Source organism: Chiloscyllium plagiosum, chromosome 13 (genome assembly GCF_004010195.1).
Source record: "Chiloscyllium plagiosum isolate BGI_BamShark_2017 chromosome 13, ASM401019v2, whole genome shotgun sequence".
NCBI lineage: Eukaryota > Metazoa > Chordata > Chondrichthyes > Orectolobiformes > Hemiscylliidae > Chiloscyllium > Chiloscyllium plagiosum.
In genome coordinates, this window is record NC_057722.1 from 9,539,217 (window position 1) to 9,559,569 (window position 20,353).

Here is a 20,353-nt window from a genome sequence, read left to right on the forward strand (position 1 = left end):
TATATGTTTCTTTACTTCCCTTGTCAGCCACGGCCGCCCATGCCTCCTCCTGGGATCTTTCTTCCTTTTAGGAATGAACTGATCCTGCATCTTCTGCATTATACCCAGAAATATCCGCCATTGTTCCTCCACGGTCATCCCTGCTAAGGTATTGCACCATTGAACTTTGGCCAGCTCCTCCCTCATAGCTCCATAATTCCCTTTATTCAACAGAAGTACTGTCACTTCCGACAGTACCCTCTCCCTCTTAAATTGCAGATTGAAGCTTATTGTATTATGGTCGCTACTTCCTAATGGCTCCTTCACTTCGAGGTCTCTGACCAATTCTGGTTTGTTACACAATACCAGATCCAGAATTGCCTTCTCCCTGGTTGGCTCCAGCACCAGCTGCTCTAAGAATCCATCTCTGAGGCACTCCACAAAGTCTCTTTCTTGTGGCCCAATACCATCCTGATTCTCCCAGTCTACCTGATGTTAAAATCCCCCATAACAACTGTAGTAACATCTTTGCGACAGGCCAATTTCAGCTCCTGATTTAACTTACATCCGACATCCAGACTACTGTTTGGGGGCCTGTAGATGACTCCCAAGAGGGTCTTTTTACCCTTAGTATTTCGAAGCTCTATCCACAGTGACTCTACATCTCCGGACTCTAGGTACCCCGCGCAAGGGACTGAATATCGTCCCTTACCAACAAGGCCACCCCACCCCCTCTGCCCGTCAGTCTGTCCTTACGATAACACGTGTATCCTTGAATATTCATTTCCCAGGCCTTATCCACTTGAAGCCACATGAGTTCTCCCTTCTCCAGATGAGTTCTAACAAATACCTTGCACAAGCCCAACATACTCTCGTACTCTATGCCCCTGTTAATAAATCTGAGGACACGGTACTCTTTACTTACTGCTCTCTCCACCTGTCTTATCACCTACAACAATCTGTGTACATATACACACAAGCCCCTCTGTTCCTGCAACCCCCTTAGAGTTGTATCCCATATTTTATATTGTCTTTCAGTGTTCTTCCTATCAAAACATATCACATCATACATCAATGCATTGAGTCTCATCTGTCCTCTACAAACAGGATGGTCTTCACCTGAACCAGAGGGGTGCCAATATCCTGGGGGGGAATTTTGTTCATGCTCTTTGGGGGTGGGGGGGTGGTGTTTAAACTAATGCAGCAGGGTGCTGGGAACCCGAATTGTAGTTCCAGTGTACAGGAGGTTGAGGGTACGAGATCAGGGATAGGTTTACAAGGTCACAAGAGGACACCGCTAATCAGGATGTTGATTTGAAATATACTTCATTGCCAGTAGCATCCAGAATAAGGTGGGTGAACCTACAGCATGGGTTGGTCTCTGGGATTTCAACATTGTGGCCATTTCAGAGACATGGCGGGAGGAGGGACAGGAATGATTGTTGCAGATTCTGGGATTTAGATGTTTCAGCAAGAACAGAAATGATGGTAAAGTGGGGGGGGTAAGATGTGGCATTGTTAATCAAGGGTAGTATTTCAGCAGCTGAGATAACATTTGAGGACTCATCCACTGAGGTAGTTTGGGCTGAGGTTAGAAAGAGGAAAGGAGAGGTCACCCTGGTGGGAGTTTTCTATAGGCCTGTGAATTGTTCCAGGGATGTAGAGGAAAGGATAGCAATGATGATTCTCGATAGGAGCGAGAATAACAGGGTAGTTGTTATGGGGGACTTTAGCTTCTCCAATATTGACAGGGAATATTATAGTTCAAGTGGTTTAGATGGGTCAGTTTTTATTCAATGTTTTCTGACACAGAATGTAGACAGGCCAACAAAGGGAGATGCCATATTGGATTTGGTACTAGGGAATGAACCCAGCCAGGTATTAGACTTGTAGTAAGTGAGCACTTTGGCTATAGTGACCACAATTCGGTTATTTTTACAATAGCAATGGGCAGGGATAGGTATATACCACAGGGAAAGACTTATAACTGGGGGAAAGGCAAGTATGATGCGATTAGGCAAGAATTAGGATGCATAGAATGGGGAAGGAAACTGCAGAGGATGGACACACTTGAAATGTGGAGCTTACTCAAGGACGGCTACTGTGGTTCCTTGATAAGCATATACCTAGCAGGCAGGGAGGTAGTTGTTGAGAGAGGGAGCCATGGTTTACTAAAGAAGTTGAAGCTCTTGTCAAGTGGAAGAAGAAGGCTTATGTGAGGGTGAGGCGTGAAGACTCAGTTAGGTGATTTGAGAGATATAAGTTAGCCAGAAAAGATCTAAAGAGAGGGCTAAGAAGAGCCAGGAGGGGATATGAGAAGTTGTTGGTGGATAGGATCAAGGAAAACCCTAAGGCCTTCTACAGATATATCAGGAATAAAAGAATGACTAGAGTAAGATTAGGGCCAGTCAAAGATAGTAGTGGAAAGTTGTGTGTGGAATCTGAGGACATAGGGGAAGCGCTTACTGAATACTTTTCGTCAATATTCACATTAGAAAAGGGCAATGTAAGTGAGAATAAGGGGATACAGGCTACTAGATTAGATGGGATTGAGGTTGACAAAGAGGTTTTAGCAATTTTGGAAGATCTGAAAATAGTTAAGTCCCCTGGCCGGATGGGATTTATCCTCGAATTCTCTGGGAAGCCAGGGGGGAAATTGCAGAGCCTTTGCCTTCGATCGTTATGTCATCATTGTTGACAGGAGTAATGCCAGAAGACTGGAGGATAGCAAATGTTCCCTTGTTTAAAAAGGGGAGTGGGGACAACCCTGGTAATTATTGGCCAGTGAACCTTGCTTCGGTTGTGGGTAAGGTGTTGGATGAGGTTATAAGACATAGAATTTATAATCATCTGGAAAGGAATAGTTTGCGTAGGGATAGTCAACACATTTTGTGAAGGGTAGGTCATGCCTCACTAATGTTATTGAGTTCTTCGAGAAGGTGACAAAACAAGTGGGTGAAGGTAAAGCGGTTGATGTGGTGTATATGGACTTCAGTAAGGCATTTGATAAGGTTCCACATGATAGGCTATTGCACAAAGTACAGAGTTTTGGGAAGGTGATTTCGCAGTTTGGATCAGAAATTGGCTAGCTGAAAGAAGTCAGAGGGTGTTGGTTGACGGGAAATGTTCAACTTGGAGCTCAGTTACCAGTGGTGTGCTGCAAGGATCTGTTTTGGAGCCACTCCTGATTGTCATTTTTATAAATGATCTGGATGTGGGGTAGAAGGATGGGTTAGTACATTTGCAGATGACACGAAGGTAGGCAAAGTTGTAGATAGTGCTAAAGGATGTTGTGGGTTACAGAGGGACATATATAAGATGCAGAGCTGGGCTGAGAAGTGGCAAATTGAGTTTAATGCAGAAAAGTGTGAGGTAGTTCACATCGGGAGATGGAACAGGAATGCAGAGTACTGGGCTAATGGTAAAATTCTTGGTAGTGTTGATGATCAGAGAGATTTCAGTATCGTGGTGCATAAATCCTGAAAGTTGCCACCCAGGTTGATAGGGTTGTTAAGAAGGCATATGATGTGTTTGTGTTTATTGATAGGGGGATTGAGTTTCGGAGCCACGAAGTTGTGCTTCAGCTTTACAAGACACTGGTAAGGCTGCACCTGGAGTATTGCGTGCTGTTCTGGTCACCGCATTATAGGAAGAATGTGGAAGCTTTGGAAAGGGTTCAGAGGAGATTTACTAGGATGTTGCCTGGTATGGAAGGAAGGTCTAACGAGGAAAGGCTGAGGGAACTGAGGCTGTTTTTGTTGGAGACAAGAAGGTTGAGAGGTGACTTAATCGAGGCGTATAAGATAATCAGAGGGTTAGATAGGGTGGACAGTGAGAGCCTTTTTCCTCAGATGGTGAAGGCTAACACGAGGGGACATAGCTTTAAATTGAGGGGTGATAAATTTAGGACAGATATCAGGGGAGTTTCTTTCCTTAGAGAGTAGCAGGGGCATGGAATGGCCTGCCTGCAACAGTAATAGACTTGCCGACGGTAAGGGCATTTAAATGGACATTGGACATACATATAGATAATAATAGAACAGTGTACTTTAGATGGGCATCAGATTATTTTCACAGGTCAGTGCAACATCGAGGGCCAAATGGCCTGTACTGTGCTGTTACATTCTATGTTCTATGTTCTATGTCACCTATATGCCCATTCCACCAACTTGCCAATGTCCTGCTGGAGTTCTACACTACCCTCCTCATAATTTACAATTCTTCCAAATCTGGCATCATATTTTATTTTAATATTCATTGACGGGATAAGGGCATCACTGGCTACGCCAGCATCTACTGCTCATCTCTAATTGTCCAGAGGATAGTTAAGAGTTAACCACATTGGTATTGGTCTGGAGTCACGTGTAGGCCAGACCACGTACGGATGGCAGTTTCCTCCCTAAAAACCAATAATCAACATCATTTGACTCTTTTGGGGATCCACAAGTAGACCACATAAACAACATGACCCTCACTGCACCTGTTACCTCTTTGAAAAACTCCAGCAAGTTCGTTAAATACAATTTTGTTGTTAGAAATCCACAGTGACTCCTCCTGCTAAATCCACCTTTTTCCATGTTGCTACTAATTCCATCCTGAATTAAGTTTACAAGGCTCCCCTCCACTGAAGTTAGACTGACAGGTCTGTAACTGCTGGAATTACCCTGACAATCTTTGATTAGATTAGGTTAGATTCCCTGCAGAATGGAAACAGGCCCTTCGGCCCAACAAATCCACACCGACCCTCCGAACAGCAACCCACCCAGACCCATTCCCCTACATTTACTCCTTCACCTAACACTATGGGCAATTTAACATGGCCAATTCACCTGACCTGCACATCTTTGGACTGTGGGAGGAAACCGGAGCACCCGGAGGAAACCCACGCAGACACTGGGAGAACGTGCAAACTCCACACAGACAGTTGCCCGAGGTGGGAGTTGATCCCAGGTCTCTGGCGCTGTGAGGCAGCAGTGCTAACCGCTGTGCCACCATTTCTTGAACAAGGATATGATGATTGCAATTTTCCAAAATTCTGAGGGGAAGACTAAAGATTGTAGCCAGTGACCCCTGCAATCTCTCCTCTTCCTTCCTTCAGTATCCTCCGATGTTTCTCATCTAGAACTAGTGACCTGTCAACTTTAAGCATGAACAGTCTATCCAACATCTCTTCCTGATTAATCTTGAACACTTCAAGAGAAAGAGTTTCCTCCTCTGTCACCATAGTTTGGGCAGCATCTCCTTGTTTGTTAAAGACAGATGCAAAGTATTCATTTAGCACCTCAGCCATACCCACTGCCTTCTTGTATAAATCCCCTTTCTGGGCTTTAATTGGCCTGACTCTTCCTTTTACCACTTTATGATTTATAAGCCTGTAGAAGACTTTGGACAATGCTTTATGCTAGCCACCAGTCCTCTCTCCTGATTCCTCTTTGCTTCTCTTTGCCTACTCATTTCCTCTCTGAAACCGCTTATACACTTCATGGTGAGGTCCTGGGGAGTGTAGCTGAACAAAGAGACCTTGGAGTGCAGGTTCATAGCTCCTTGAAAGTGAGGTTGCAGGTAGATAGGATAGTGAAGAAGGCGTTTGGTATGCTTTCCTTTATTGGTTAGAATACTGAGTACAGGAGTTGAGTGGTCATGTTGTGGCTGTACAGGACATTGGTTAGGCCACTGTTGGAATATTGCATGCAATTCTGGTTGTTGCCAGGGTTGGAGGATTTGAGCTATAGGGAGAGGTTGAATAGGCTGGGGCTGTTTTCCCTGGAACATCGGAGGCTGAGGGATGACCTTATAGAGGTTTATAAAATCATGAGGGGCATGGATAGGATAAATAGACAAAGTCTTTTCCCTGGGGTGGGGGGAGTCGAGAACTAGAGGGCATAGGTTTAGGGTGAGAGGGGAAAGATATAAAAGAGACCTAAGGGGCAACGTTTTCACTCAGAGGGTGGTACGTGTATGGAATGAGCTGCCAGAGGAAGTGGTGGAGGCTGGTATGGTTGCAACATTTAAAAGGCATTTGGATGGGTATATGAATAGGAAGGGTTTGGAGGGATATGGGCCGGGTGCTGGCAGGTGGGACTAGATTGGGTTGGGATATCTGGTCAGCGTGGACAAGTTGTACCGAAGGGTCTGTTTCCATGCTGTACATCTCTATGACCCTATGACAGTAAAGGAATTAAGGGTTATGGTAGAGCTGAGTCCACGAAAAGATCAGCCATGGTCATACTGAATGGTGGAGTGGGCTTGAAGGCAAGGTGGCCTACTCCTGCTCCTAGTTCTTATGTTCTCCTTATTTTCAAATGTATTTTCTACCTGACACCCATCATAAGGAGCTTTCTTCTTTATCTTAATTTCTATCTCTTTTGTCTTCCAGGCAGTTCTGGATTTCTTTGTCTTATCTTTCCAATTTGAGCCAATGAACCCCAATTATATCCAGACAGACAATCTCCTTTTTAAAAGGCGGGTTTGCTTTTCCTCTCTTTTCTTTCAATTGTGCCGAGCTAAATCCTTGCCCACTGATGTCAGCATGACCCCAATTGATTTTTCTTACTCTGGATTGATCCTCATCATTTTCCATGATCATCCTGGACATTATCATCTAATGAGTACTGTTTTCCAAATGTTCCCTCACTGATAGTTTACCCATTTGACTCACTTCAGTTCCAGAACCAGCTTCAAAAGGGAATCCTTATTGTTGGACTGGACATAAACCTCTGGATACAATCCAGAAACATTTGACCCTCAATATCCCTTACACTACTAGTATATCAGTCTATATTTGGGTAATCAAAGTCCCCATTATAACTATAATTCCCCATTATAATGTTGGCATCCCTAGAATTTTCCTGAAAATTTGTTGTCCTACGTCCTTTCCACTATTTTATGGTCCATAGGACGTCACTGTCTAGGTCAGCATTTATTGCCCATCCCTAATTGCCCAGTTGAGAGTCATGTAGGCCAGACCTGGTAAGGATGGTAGATCTCATTCCTAAACCAATGGGTTTTTTCTGACAATCACCAGTAGATTCATGGTCATCATTAGACTATTAATTCCAGATTTATTTTTCCACTGATTTCAAATTCCACCATCTGTCATGGCAGGATTCAAAACCAGAACATGACCTGGGTCTCTGGATTAACAGTCCAGAGATATCACCAGGTCAGGCAGCATCCAAGGAGCAGGAGAATCGACGTTTCGGGCATGGGCCCTTCATCAGGGGCTTCTTCAGGGGTCGATTCTCCTGCTCCCTGGATGCTGCCTGACCTGCTGTGCTTTTCCAGCGACACATTTTCAGCTCTGATCTCCAGCATCTGCAGTTCTCACTTTCTCCCAGAGACATCACCATTCAGCCATCATCTTGCCCTTTTTGAAAAGTCTTTCACAGCGAGATAACTTTTTTTTTCTCTCCATGGCAATTCTTCTTTTATTCTTCTTCGAGCTCAAACTTTCCAACCTCACTTCAACTCCTCACAAATTTGGACTTTCCATTCTGGGTGTGAACTGAGAGCTGTATTTCTGTGCCCTTAGTCACAGAGACCTTTGGTCTCCATTTGTTGTCCCTCATCAGGACCCTGGCAGACTAACCTTGTCTGAGAGAGTCAGGAAAATCTTAGATATCCTTCCACTTTCAAATTCCATCTCATGACTTGGAGATGCCGGTGTTGGACTGGGGTGTACCTGATGAAGGACCATCGCTCCGAAAGCTAGTGTGCTTCCAATTAAACCTGTTGGACTATAACCTGGTGTTGTGTGATTTTTAACCATCTCCATGACAGTTGTGAGCCTTGTACCAAGGTATAAGTACTGATTACCTCGACTTCAGACACTAACTCTTTTTTATCTTGAAAATGAATGGGCGCTTTAGAGAATTATTGTTTACAACTTAACATTCTCAGCATCTTCCTTGGACTTTGAAGACTGGTTGTCTGATCACTAAACACAGATGCTCCTGCCTTTATCTCCTAAGGTGAATAATTTATACTTTCTTCTTAGCAAACATATGTGTTTTCCTTTGATTTTTAACAGCCCCTCTCATTAAAACCTCATTCATGCAGACTTCAAAGATCACATGATCCCTTTTATTCGATCTTAAGGATCCAGTCTGAAAATAGTAAACCGTCTCATGAACTTCATAGGTGTAACACAACTGAGGTGCCTATGACAAAATCAAACCCAAAGAGAAAGGTAAGTACAATTTCAAGGAAAGCAAGTGTGTGGTTGAATTATTGGACAGGAAGACTCAACCTTGTGTTGAGCCATGGGACGTTTCTATGAAACACATGGAATTTTTGCCCTGGGCATTTTATATATCAGCAGCAGGTCTCCTGAGAGTCAGAACACTGTTAGGACAAACTACTAAGATGACAGAGAAATGAAGAAGGAGAGAAAAAAAGAGAAAGGAAGGAAAAGAGCAAGAAAGAGATGGAAGGAGATGACAGAGAGAGAGACAGACAGAAAAGAGAAAGAGACAAAGAAGAAGAGAGGAAGAGAGAGAGAGTGAGAGAGAGAGAGAGAGACAGTTTGGTTGAAGGCTGTATTATACAGTCAAAATTGCATCCATACAAATTGTCTTTGGTGCACATCAAATCTGAGTACTGGTCAAGGGTTGAATACTTTTGGATGTTTTTCCAATACCTTTCAAACTTATGACCTCGATCACTTTGAAGGACAATAATAGCAGACTCAAGGAAATATCATCATTTGCAAATTCCATTCAGGCAATTAATTTCCTTTTGTGGAACAAAGTAATTGTTCCCTTACTGTAATTGTGTCAAAGTCCAAACAGCACAGTTGATATACCAAGATGGGCTGCAATGGTTGAGAAAAATAGATCACTACCACCGCTTTCTGAATGGCATTTTGAGATGGGGCAAGAACTGTTGACTTTGCCAGTGATGCTCACATCCCAAGAACAAATTAACAAAAGAACAGAGCCCATCTCACACAAAATGAGCATTATTCCGAATGAGTGTTATTATCCATATTAGATGTAGATTTCAAAAGATCTCTTGGCTCCTTTGAAAATTTTAAATCAAGCATTTTCCTTATTCTGAAAAAGCATTCACTATTAATGGGGCAAGCAGACAGTATATCTCCAGTCGTGTAGTTCCATTTAGTTATTATCCATTTCAGCTTATTAAAGAACCCAGTGAATTAACAGGAGAGATTGTATTGTTTGATCAAACAGAACATTGTTCATATCAAATTTAATTCCTTGATTCTTTAACAGTACTTCTCAATAGTATAACCTAGAGAACATGCAAACATCTTGAAAGTGGTTTTAAAAGGTCATTGGACATTTGCAGACTCTACCCTATTCACCTGATCAATGCAAAAGATTTGTACAAATATCCACTGGTTCTCAAAGATAAACAAACATTGCCACCTTTATCCTGGACTGGTGTTTTCAGGAAATGACAGTGATCCCAGCCCAGACCCTATTACCCTAATGAGGACACTGTATATTCCCATGACTTTAAATCTCCTAATTTCCCTGAGAAGAGTCTTAGAATTATATAAAAGCGTACAGTGTGAAAGCAGGCCATTCCGCCCATCGGATCCAAACTAACGCTCCAAAGAGCATCCCAACCCAGACCCACCTGCACATCCCTGGACACTACTAGGCAATTTAGCATGGCCAATCCACCAAATGTGTACATGTTTGGACTGTGGAAGGAAACCGGAGCACCTGGAGGAAATCCACACAGACACAGCGAGAACATGCAAACTCTACACAGACAGTCACCCAAGACTGGAATCTAACCCAGGCCCCTCCTGCTATGAGGCAGCAGCACTAATCACTGAGCCACCATGTTGCCTTAAATACCTTTGGGTCTTGCACCCAAAATGTGGACTGATTGAGTTCAGTTCTTATACTGATGCTGTCTGACCTACTGATTAAATTCCAGTTGTTTTTGTTTCCATTGTCAATCAGATACTTCCTGAAATCAATCATTGTTGCTTTTATTCCAACTGGACACCAGCTTGTGTGGAAAGCATACTTTCTGATTGTGAGTGTTGGTTACAGATCGATCACTGAGAAGTGGTATTTTCAGTGCTCAACGGCCTATAACAACAACTTGAAGATATAGCAAAAAGATTGGCCTAACCTTCCTACGTAGAAAGGAACTCCAGAGAAGCACTGTCAGACAATATTTGACACTGAGCCACATCAATACATTTCAGAAGAGATGATCAAACATGCTCAGAAGAATATAAAAGCTGTCTTAAAAAACGGAAAGAGTTTAAACATTTAGGGATGGAATTCCATACTTTTCAACCTAAGTAGCTAAAGATCCATTCATGGAGTTATCGAGACATAGAGCAAGGGAACAAACCCTTTGGTCCAACCCATCCATGCCGACCAGATCTCCTTAACTGATCTAGTCCCATTTGCCAGCACTTGGCCGATATCCCTCTAAGAGAAAGTGAGGATTGCAGATGCTGGAGACTAGAGTTGAAAAGTGTGGTGCTGGAAAAGCGCAGCAGGACAGGCAGCATCCGAGGAGCAGGAGAATTGACGTTTTGGGCATAAGAAGGGCCTGAAGAAGGGCTTATGCCCTAAACGTCGATTCCCCTGCTCCTCGGATGCTGCCTGTCCTGCTGCGCTTTTCCAGTACCACACTTTTCAACTCCGATATCCCTCTAAACCCTTCCTATTCACATACCCATCCAGATGCCAATTAAATATTGTAATTGTACCAGCCTCTGCCAGCTCCTTTGGCAGCTCATTCCATACACACGCCACCCTCTGTTTGAAAAAGTTGCCCAACAGGTCCCTTTTAAACCTTTTCACTCTCACCTTAAACCTATGCTCTCTAGTTTTGGATTCCCCGACCCTGGGACAAAGACCTTGTCTATTCACTCTGTCCATGCTCCATGTGGTTTTACAAACCTCCATAAGGTCACCCCCTTAGCTTCCGAAGCTGCAGGGAACAAAAACACCAGCCTATTCAGTTTCTCCCTACAGCTACACCTGCATGAAGTGATTAAAGTTGGGAACTCCTCACAGTCCAGAATTGAAAGAATGCAGAGTTCTTGCAGAGGTGTAGTACCTGGAACTGGCTTTGGAAATGGGGAGGAAATGGAACACTAGTACAACAATTTTGAAATGGAGGCATAGCTGGACTGGGAGCCTATATGGGTCAGCACTGACAGAGACAATAACTGAACGGGACTAACACAAGTCTGGATACAGGCAGCAATGAGGTACACTTTCAGGGTGAGGACCAATAGATGATTGGCCAGCCAGGACAGTATTGGAATGATCATGTCCAGAAACAACAAAAAGTGGAATTTTAGGATGCTGAGAGAGATTACAACCAAGTTATAACCTCACACTTTACAGAGCGGGTGGATTAATCTTTACCTGAAGTACCCGTCGATCCTGTTCACTGGAGGTTAGAGCTTTCTGAAGTTTAGAAATCTGCTCCTGTAGCACCACTGCGTTGGCGGTCGTGTCTGAGAGAGACAGCGACAGACTCTGCACCTTGTCCTTCAGGTGGTTCTCACCCTCCTCGGACTTGGCCAGGGTCAACGACAGTCGGTCTAGGGTGAGCTGGAGGGAGGTGGCCTTTGTCTCACTATCAGCCACTTGCCGCTGGAGCATCTCGATCCGATCCTGAACGACGTGGACCTCTGTTTCTCGGTCGTTCAGTGTCAGCTGCACTCTCTGCAATTCCCCCTCTAAGGAGCGCCGTGAGAGCTCCAACTTGGTAATCCGATTCTCAGACACTTCCAGCTGGTCTTTCAGTTTACGCTTGTCAGCCTCCAGCTTGGCCTCATTTGCCTTCATTTTGTTGATCTTCTCCTAAAATTAACAAATATTAAAAGAACTCAAAGGCTGCTGGAAATGACATTAACACCCCAAATGGGCCAACTTCACTTCAAACACCAGCATTGTCATTACCATAATTGTGTGCAGAAAAAGGCATCTTCAAGCTCCCCATTGAAATGTCATCTCCTTCTCTCTCTCCTAAAAGCAGAGAATCTGGCTTTTTATTTGAGTCTTCATATCTATCGATGTGCTTGAATCAACAGAACCAATGAACTGACAAACTGTTACGCACAAGTAGGCTATTAGGAGTGAACACATTCATTCCAGGTATCAGTCAGGTAAAACCTGCTTTAAATTACCTCGGATACACTTAGCCTCCCCCTTAAATAAGTAGAGCCAAACTACACAAGTGCTCAAGATGTAACCTCACCAATGCCCTCTATCATTCAACAGAATCATGGCTCATCTGACTCTGATGTCAACTCCACATTTCCATCGACCCCCAGTGACCTCAGACTTCTTTGTCAATCTACCTTTTCCTGCCATGAAAATATTCAATGACACTTCCTCCACTGCTCTCAGAAGAACGTTTCATAACCCCCAGAGAGAAACAAAAGTTCTCCTCAACTCCATTTTAAGTGACGACCTCTTGTTTTCAAATTGTGAACCCCTTGTTCTGGTCTTTCTCATGAAGGGAAGCATTCTTTCAGCACCCATCCTATCAACTCCTTTAAGGACCTTACATGCTCAATAAGATCAGCTCCTGTTATGCTAAACTCCAATGCACACAAACCCAGCCTATCTAACCTTTCATCTTTAAACATCCCTCTCCTCCCAGGTATCAATCATGTGAACCTTCTATGAACTGCTGCTAATACATTTATATCCCTCCTTAAACAAGGTGACCAAAACTGTGCACATTACTCCAGATGTGGCCCCACCAGTACTGTTGTGTCAATATTTAATTGGTCCATATTGACAACCTTCAGTGACAGTGATAAAAATTTGACTGCTTTTGTGAAAAATGGAGGGATAACCCTGGATGTGAATTCTGATTTTTTTAGCCTGATGCTTAAAATCTGCATTGGCCACAGGTCACCAATTTCGGCCAACGGTCCTGCCAGGAGCGATTACCTGATGTGTTCGCCTCTCGCCCTCAGATGACTGCAGGCTCCATTCCAACTTGGCCACTTGTTCAGTCAGGGCCTTCCTTTCTCTCTCTCCACGTCTTATCGTCTCTTCTTGCAGCATGAGTGTAGCTTGAGCCTGACTCAATCGCCCGTCTAATCCTCGTTTCCCTTTGAAACAACAGAAAAAGGTTAAAAATCAGTCTATACAACTTAAGAGAACATGCTTGTTTCAGGTATCATTCTAGTTAAACCTTCTTTGAACCAACTCCATCCTCTTTAAATAAGGAGAGCAAAACTGCACAAGTGTTCAAGACGTAATATCACCAATGCCCTGTGTAGCTGACACATAACATTCTTACTTTTATCTTCAATTCCTCTTGTAATGAAAAATAGCAATCCATTAATCTTCAGTAATGTTGTATCTGCATGTCCCTAACCCTTTAAACTAACCTCTTGGGAACCAGGTATCAGAATATCTAAATCTCTCTGCACCTCAGAATTCTCCAGTCTTTTATATTCTTCCTTCAAAAGTGAGCAACTTCACATTTTCCCACATTTTACTTCATCTGTCAGATTCTTTCTCCACTCATTCACCTCAGGTCTTCTTCACAACATCCTTTCCTGCCTATAGTGTGGCATCATCTTTGACATTAGTTGCTGTGCCTTTGTTCCCCTCACCTAAGTTATTGACGTAAATTGTAAAACCTTGAGGGTGCAGCATAAATCCCTGCAGAACTCCACTTGGCACATTCTGCCAATCAGACAAAGATCCAGTTATGCATATTCTCTTTTTCTGGCAGCCAGGAATCTTCTGTCCGTACTAGTATGTAACCTATTACACCACGAGGTTTCATTTTCCAGAGTAAACTTTATTGTGACTCCTCATCAAAAACTTTCTGAATAACTACACAAAGGCTGGTATCCCGTCACCAAATCACCCTTTATTTACATGTGCCAGTACACAGACTATGGCCAGCCAGCTCGGTGTCTGTGCCTGAGGTTAGGAGACTCTCTGAATCTCTTGTTTTATTTTTTTTTTCTTTTAGCCCTCAACTGAGGAGATCCTAATCTCCTGTTTTTTTTTCCCCCAGCCCTCATGATGGGTGTGTGCAGGTGTGAGACACAGTGAAAGACAACAGGTGGATGAATCTTTACTCAATTTCCACCACCACGAAGAAAGGAAACGCCCGAGTGGCCAGTGACAAGCAGTGCCCTTCACATCAAAGGACAATGCTGTGTGATCACAAAGATGTCTCTTGTTTTATCTTGGTCAGTCAGGGCTGTCTGACTGGCCCAGGTTAGTAACCCCAATCAGGGATCTCACAGTCAATAAGATCCACCTGGTTCCAATCACTACACCTTCTAAACATCCAAGCAAATTACTTCAACAGGATCCGCTTAATCCACAATGCATGTTTTCCCTTCAAAGAGCTCCATTAAAATTGGTTAAACATGACTTCCCTTTGATGAAAGCATGTCAATTCTTTCTGAATGCCTTGGGTTTTTATAAGAGTGCAGCTATAATCTCATTATTATTTGATTATTTTTCTTCTTGGTTTCTTTTTCTTTTCATCCTCCACACTCCCGCCTAACTGCGGTATTTTTTCCCCAGCACCCATGTTGTGTGTGTGCAGGTGTGAGACACAGTGAAGGACACAAGGTATATAAATCTTTATTCAATTCCCGCCACCCGGAAGAAAAGAAAACACCCATGTGGCCAGTGACAAGTAGTGCCCTTCTCAGAGGGCAATGCTGCGTGATCAAACAGTGAAGGGGAGGACAGGGATTAAATCAAAATAGACTTGGAGGTGGAAATAATACACTCCGCTCCCTGCGGTGCCCACCTCTCCCTGAACAACTCCAGGGTGTTGGTGGGCAGATAATTATTATTTGATTCTGACAATTACCCAAGACACACAAGCTAATTAGCTGTAGCTTCAGTGTTTATCATTTTCTCCCTTCTTAAATTGAGGTGTTAAATTGGTGACTTTTCAGAACCTTTCCTGAATTGAGGGAATTCCGCAAAGTGAACACCAACGTATTTACGTTTTCATTAACCAGCTCTTCAGACTCCAGGCTGACATCTATCTGGGCCCAATAACTTTTTAGGCCATTCATTTGCTTAGTGCTACTTCCCTTGCAAATACAATTTAGCATCCTCTAGGAAGAAAAATAAAACTTGTAAAGAATTTGAAGTGCTGCGCTGGATGAAATGAAAACAAAATCTTGTGTTGGCCTTGGGAGAAAGAAGCCGCTCCCTCAGTCAAAGGGATGCATAATTTTAAAGCGAAAGGCAGGAGGTGGAGAGGAGACTTGAGGAAGAGGGTTTTCAACCAGAGAATGGTGGGGATGTGGAATGCTCTACCTAGGATGGTAGTTGAGGTGAGCAAACTCACAAGCTTTAAAAATGATGTGGAGGTGCTGGTATTGGACTGGGGTGGACAAAGTTAAAAATCACACAACACCAGGTTATAGTCCAACAGGTTTATTTGAAGGCACTAGCTTTCAGAGCGCTGCTCCTTCATCAGGTGGTTGCGGAGCAGAATCATACATCACAGAATTTATAGCAGCAGGATTGCAGTGTCATTGAACATAATATTAAACCTATTTAGCTTGAGGAGAAAGTGAGGACTGCAGATGCTGGAGATCAGAGCTAAAAATGCGTTGCTGGAAAAGCGCAGCAGGTCAGGCAGCATCCAAGGAGCAGGAGAATCGACGTTTCGGGCATAAGCCCTTCTTCAGGAGTCTTTCTTGAGCTTACTTTAGCTTGATTATTCTAAAAGATGAAAGATTCAAGCCAAATTGGTTTAATATTACATTCCATGACATTGCAATCCTGTTGCTATAAAAATCTGGGTCGTATGATTCTACTCCACAACCACCTTATGAAGGAGCACCGCTCCAAAAGCTGGTGCCTCCAAATAAACCTGTTGGACGATAACCTGGTGTAGTGTGATGTTTAACCCTTTCAAAAAGTCCTTTGATAAGCAACTTGATGTGTCTTAACATTTAAGGTTGTGGACCAAGTACTGGAAAGTGGGACTGTGTCGATTTAGAGTAGTTGGTACAGACTCGATGGGCCGAACAGCCTCTTTGGCATGGTATGATCCATGATTCTTGAGATTGTAACCTTTCAGGTTCTGCTTTTTGATCTAGCGTCTAGCTCCTCCAACGGCCTTTGGAAAACACCTTTCCTAGTTCTGCCTATGCAGTTGAATCCTGCATGGACCACTTCAGCTTATTTACCCACTCCTACTGCAGGTCCCATGCCAGTCCTGAGCAGATATCCAGAATCCCAGCACCAGAGAGGAGAACTGTATCAATTCCTCTCACTAGACAAACCATTACGGCTCCCACGACTACAACATTCCTAGTTGCTCCCTCAACCCGAATGGTCTTCTAGACCATAGTGCCATGAGTAAATCGCCCCACCCCTATTTTCAGTTTGTGAGAGAATATTTATTCTATTATATGTTATTACTCTTATGTTATGAGAGAGAGTTATTCTCAGGTTGAGAGAACCTCAAACCTATTGGGCAATTGCCAAGGCCAACTGTCCTGTCCTCTGTGTCTCTTTACCTGCCCCATTCTGAGTCCCACCTCCCTTTCCCTGAACACTAACCAATCAGAAGACTTAACCCCCAGAGGTGTGACTGCCTCCTGGCTTAAAAACAAATCCAGGGAACTTTCTCCCTTCCTGATGTACGGTAGTCTATGCACTCTAGCTCCTAAACTAAGCAGAAGTTGTTCAAACTTCAAATAGAATGTATGCTGGAACCCGAGTGCATTTTGTCACAGAGAGCTGCTGTGCAAATAAAAGCAAAATACAGCAGATGCTGGAAATATGAAATAAAAGCAGAGAATGCTGGAGGAACACACAGGTCTGGCAGCATCTGTGTGAATAGAAGTTTCAGTTCTAATATAGTTCTTCTTCAGAATTTCTGAGAACCAATGACATGCTGTGTTTCACCAGCATTTCCTGTTTTTATTTCAGATTTCCAGCATCTGCACTATTTTGCTTTCATGAGGTCACTGTTGTTGACAGCAAGTCTCAAAGACACTTAGTGACAATTACTTGGGAAATAAAAACACAAAGGGAAATTGAATAACGTGACGCTGCTGCTCTCATTGCCCTCCTTCTAGTGATGGAATTACAGGCTGTTACTGAAGATGAATCTCTGTGTGAACAGATTCCACACCATCTCTTTAACATGCCAGGCACAGGTGTCCATGACTTCCCTCTGAATCTCTCAGCATTCCTTTAAGCAGCACCTACCCTTTGGTGAGGCACACTTCAAAAGGCACAGCTGAGAGGGGCATGGGAAGGATCAGGGACACTGCCTGGCACAGCAACTCTGGGCACAAAATGCACTCGGGTTCAACATACGTTCTGACACCTTCCAACCAGTTAGTGTCTCCACTGCGCTGAGCACTTGACTGACCTTCCTCTGCCTCAGTGAAGGATTTCTGAAGATGCTGAACACGTGTGTTAGTCCGCTCACGGTCTGTTTCCACCTCTGCCAGCCTCCGTGCCAGGTTTGCCAGCTGAACACAAGCTTCGTCCTAAGGGGGAAGCAAATAACCAGTTTTTAAAGAGTCCTCCTGTCTGGATGTGTTGCTGGCATAGGATGTGCAGAGACTGACTGCACACACTGGCACAAGGTGGGCAAGCTGCCATGACAAACATCATTGAAATATTATGTCAGGGAAATCTCAGAGTTATATTCATCCAATCCGAATGGTATTGTGTGTGCGGAACAACTCCTTTTTAATATTGGGTACTAAACTATGTTGCATTCATAGGGCTCTTACCTCAGAATCTGAAGGTTGCAGATTAATGCATCACCAAAGGAGTTCAGCACATAATCTGAGTGTACAGTCCAGTGCAGTTGTGAGGATGTTACTGTGTTGTTACATGTATTTGGCTTTCTGCTAAGACATTAAAAGCAAGCTACAGTACACCTCTTCCAATGATATACAAGAAGTCCAATGTTACCCTGCAAAGAAGAGCATGGAGTTCATCCTGGTATCCCGGGTAACATTTCTCCCTCAACCAACCAGCGTAAACTTGAGGACATCCAAAATTCCGTGTCTTAACTCACACCAACTCCTGTTCTTCAATGGGATCACAGTCATCTTGATTGTAAAATTCTCACTTTTGCTTTCAAATCGTTCCATGGTCCTGACCCTCCGTACCCCTGAAATCTTCTCAAATCACACAAACCTCCAAGATATCTGCACCCATTCAATTCTAGCCAATTGAACATCCTTGATTTCAGGCCTCCGCCATTTGTGGCCTGTCTTCTGTGGACTGAGCTCAGAGTTCTAAAATCCCTTGCCTCAGCCTCTTCACTTCCTTGTCTCATGTTTCTCTTTCAAGCCATAACAAATGAATCTTTCATGAGATCAGAAGCAAAAGCAGCAGGTACAGGACAACTAATTTTTCACCATTCAATTAGATCATTGTTGTTCCCATTGTGGCCTTAACTCCATTTTCCTGCCTGGACCCCAAAGCACTCATTTCCCTGGCACATCAAAAGCTGTCTAACTCAGACTTGCACATGTCCAATGACCCATTTATAATTGAAAAATTAATGACCCTTTAAGGAAAGAAATATTTCATCATCTGCATTTTAAATGTGAGAACCTTTATTTTTAAACTGTGCAGCCTGTTTCCACAGTCCCAAATGAAAGAAAATATCATCTCAGTTTCTCCCCTGTCAATTTTATATCTATTAATAAGCTCATCGCTCATCCTTCTGAACACCAGTCAGTACCGGGCCACCCTGTTCAATATTTCCTCATGAGACAAACCCTTCATTCCAGCAACTAGTGAAGTGAACTTTCTCTGAACTGTTTCCAATGCAGTTCTCCCTCTTTAATGAAGGACGCCAAACCTGTTAACTATTCCAGGTGTGGTTTCATCAATATCCTGTAGATTGGGAGCAGATCTCTATACTTTTATACTCCATCCCACTTGCAATTAATTCACACAGTTCATGTGCCTTCCTAATTACTTGCTGCAATCTACAAGCCATTTTTGTGATTCAAGTGAATGGGCAATTAGTTCCTTCTGTGCTACAGCATTCTGCAGTCTCTCTTTCACCATTTAAATAATACTCTTCCCACCAAAGTGGACAACCTCCCATCATACTTCATGTGCTGAATCTATGTGCTCACTTAATCTATCAATATGCCTTTGAAGACTCTTTGTATCTTTCCACCATCCTGCTTTCTGACTTACCTTGTATTGTCTGCATATTTGATTATATGTCAGGCCCCATTCAAGTTATTAGAATAGATTGTATATTGTTGTGCACTGATACCCATGGCACTCCAATAATTCCAGTTTGCTAACCTGACAATAGCCCACTTATTCGGACGAATTTTGCAATCATCTATTCATGTTAATCAACTGAACCCCACTTCATGAGCTGTTCATCTCTCCTCTTACCCTCAATATTTATGTGGCACCTTATCAAATACCTTTTGGAAAGTCAAATGGACTACATTCACTGGAACCACTATCTATTAGCTTTCTATATTCTCACAGAATACTAATACATTTGCCAAAGATGAGTTACCATTTATAAACTCATACTGCCTGTGCTTGACTGCATTACAATTTTCAATCAGTCCTGCCTTCATAGTGGATTCTTGTATTTTTCCAAAGGTGGATTTTAAGCTAGCTTAATATATTCTTACTTTCTGTATCCTTCTTTTCTGAATAATGGTGCAACTTTTAGCATCTTCTAATCTGCTAGGACTTCTCCAGAATCTCGGCAACTACTGAAGGTTACAACCAATGCATCCATCATTTCTGCAGTCACTTTTTTTTGAGAGCTTATGGAACAGACCATCAGGTGCAGAAGCAACAAAGATGATTGATGAGGGCAGAGTGGTAAACGTGATCTATATGGACTTCAGTAAGGCATTCGACAAAGTTCCCCATGGGAGACTGGTAGCAAGGTTAGATCTCATGGAATACAGGGAGAACTAGCCATTTGGATACAGAACTGGCTCAAAGGTATAAGACAGAGGGTGATGGTGGAGGGCTGTTTTCAGACTGGAAGCCTGTGACCAGTGGAGTGTCACAAGGATCGGTGCTGGGTCTTCTACTTTGGATCATTTATATAAATGATTTGGATGCGAGCATAAGAAGTATAGTTAGTAAGTTTGCAGATGACACCAAAATTGGAGGTGTAGTGGACAGCAAAAAAAAGTGACCTCAGATTAGAATGGGATCTTGACCAGATGGGCCAATGGGCTGAGGACTGGCAGATGGAGTTTAATTTAGATAAATGTGAGGTGCTGCATTTTGGGAAAGCAAATGATTAGATTAGATTAGATTACTTACAGTGTGGAAACAGGCCATTCGGCCCAACAAGTCCACACCGACCCGCCGAAGCGCAACCCACCCATACCCCTACATTTACCCCTTACCTAACACTACGGGCAATTTAG

General features: G+C 43.2%; 1 protein-coding gene across 1 annotated transcript in view; it reads right to left on the reverse strand.

The window, feature by feature from the left end:
• The window catches only part of crocc2 (ciliary rootlet coiled-coil, rootletin family member 2), a 296,277-nt gene that overhangs the window by 71,661 nt on the left and 204,263 nt on the right, over window positions 1-20,353 (reverse strand). The window contains exons 29-31 of the mRNA XM_043702904.1: window positions 17,332-17,452; window positions 12,894-13,057; window positions 11,352-11,792 (exon numbers count right to left, since the gene is read on the reverse strand). Of these exons, the coding sequence (XP_043558839.1) occupies window positions 11,352-11,792; window positions 12,894-13,057; window positions 17,332-17,452 (726 nt within the window). The remainder of the gene's footprint in view (window positions 1-11,351; window positions 11,793-12,893; window positions 13,058-17,331; window positions 17,453-20,353) is intronic.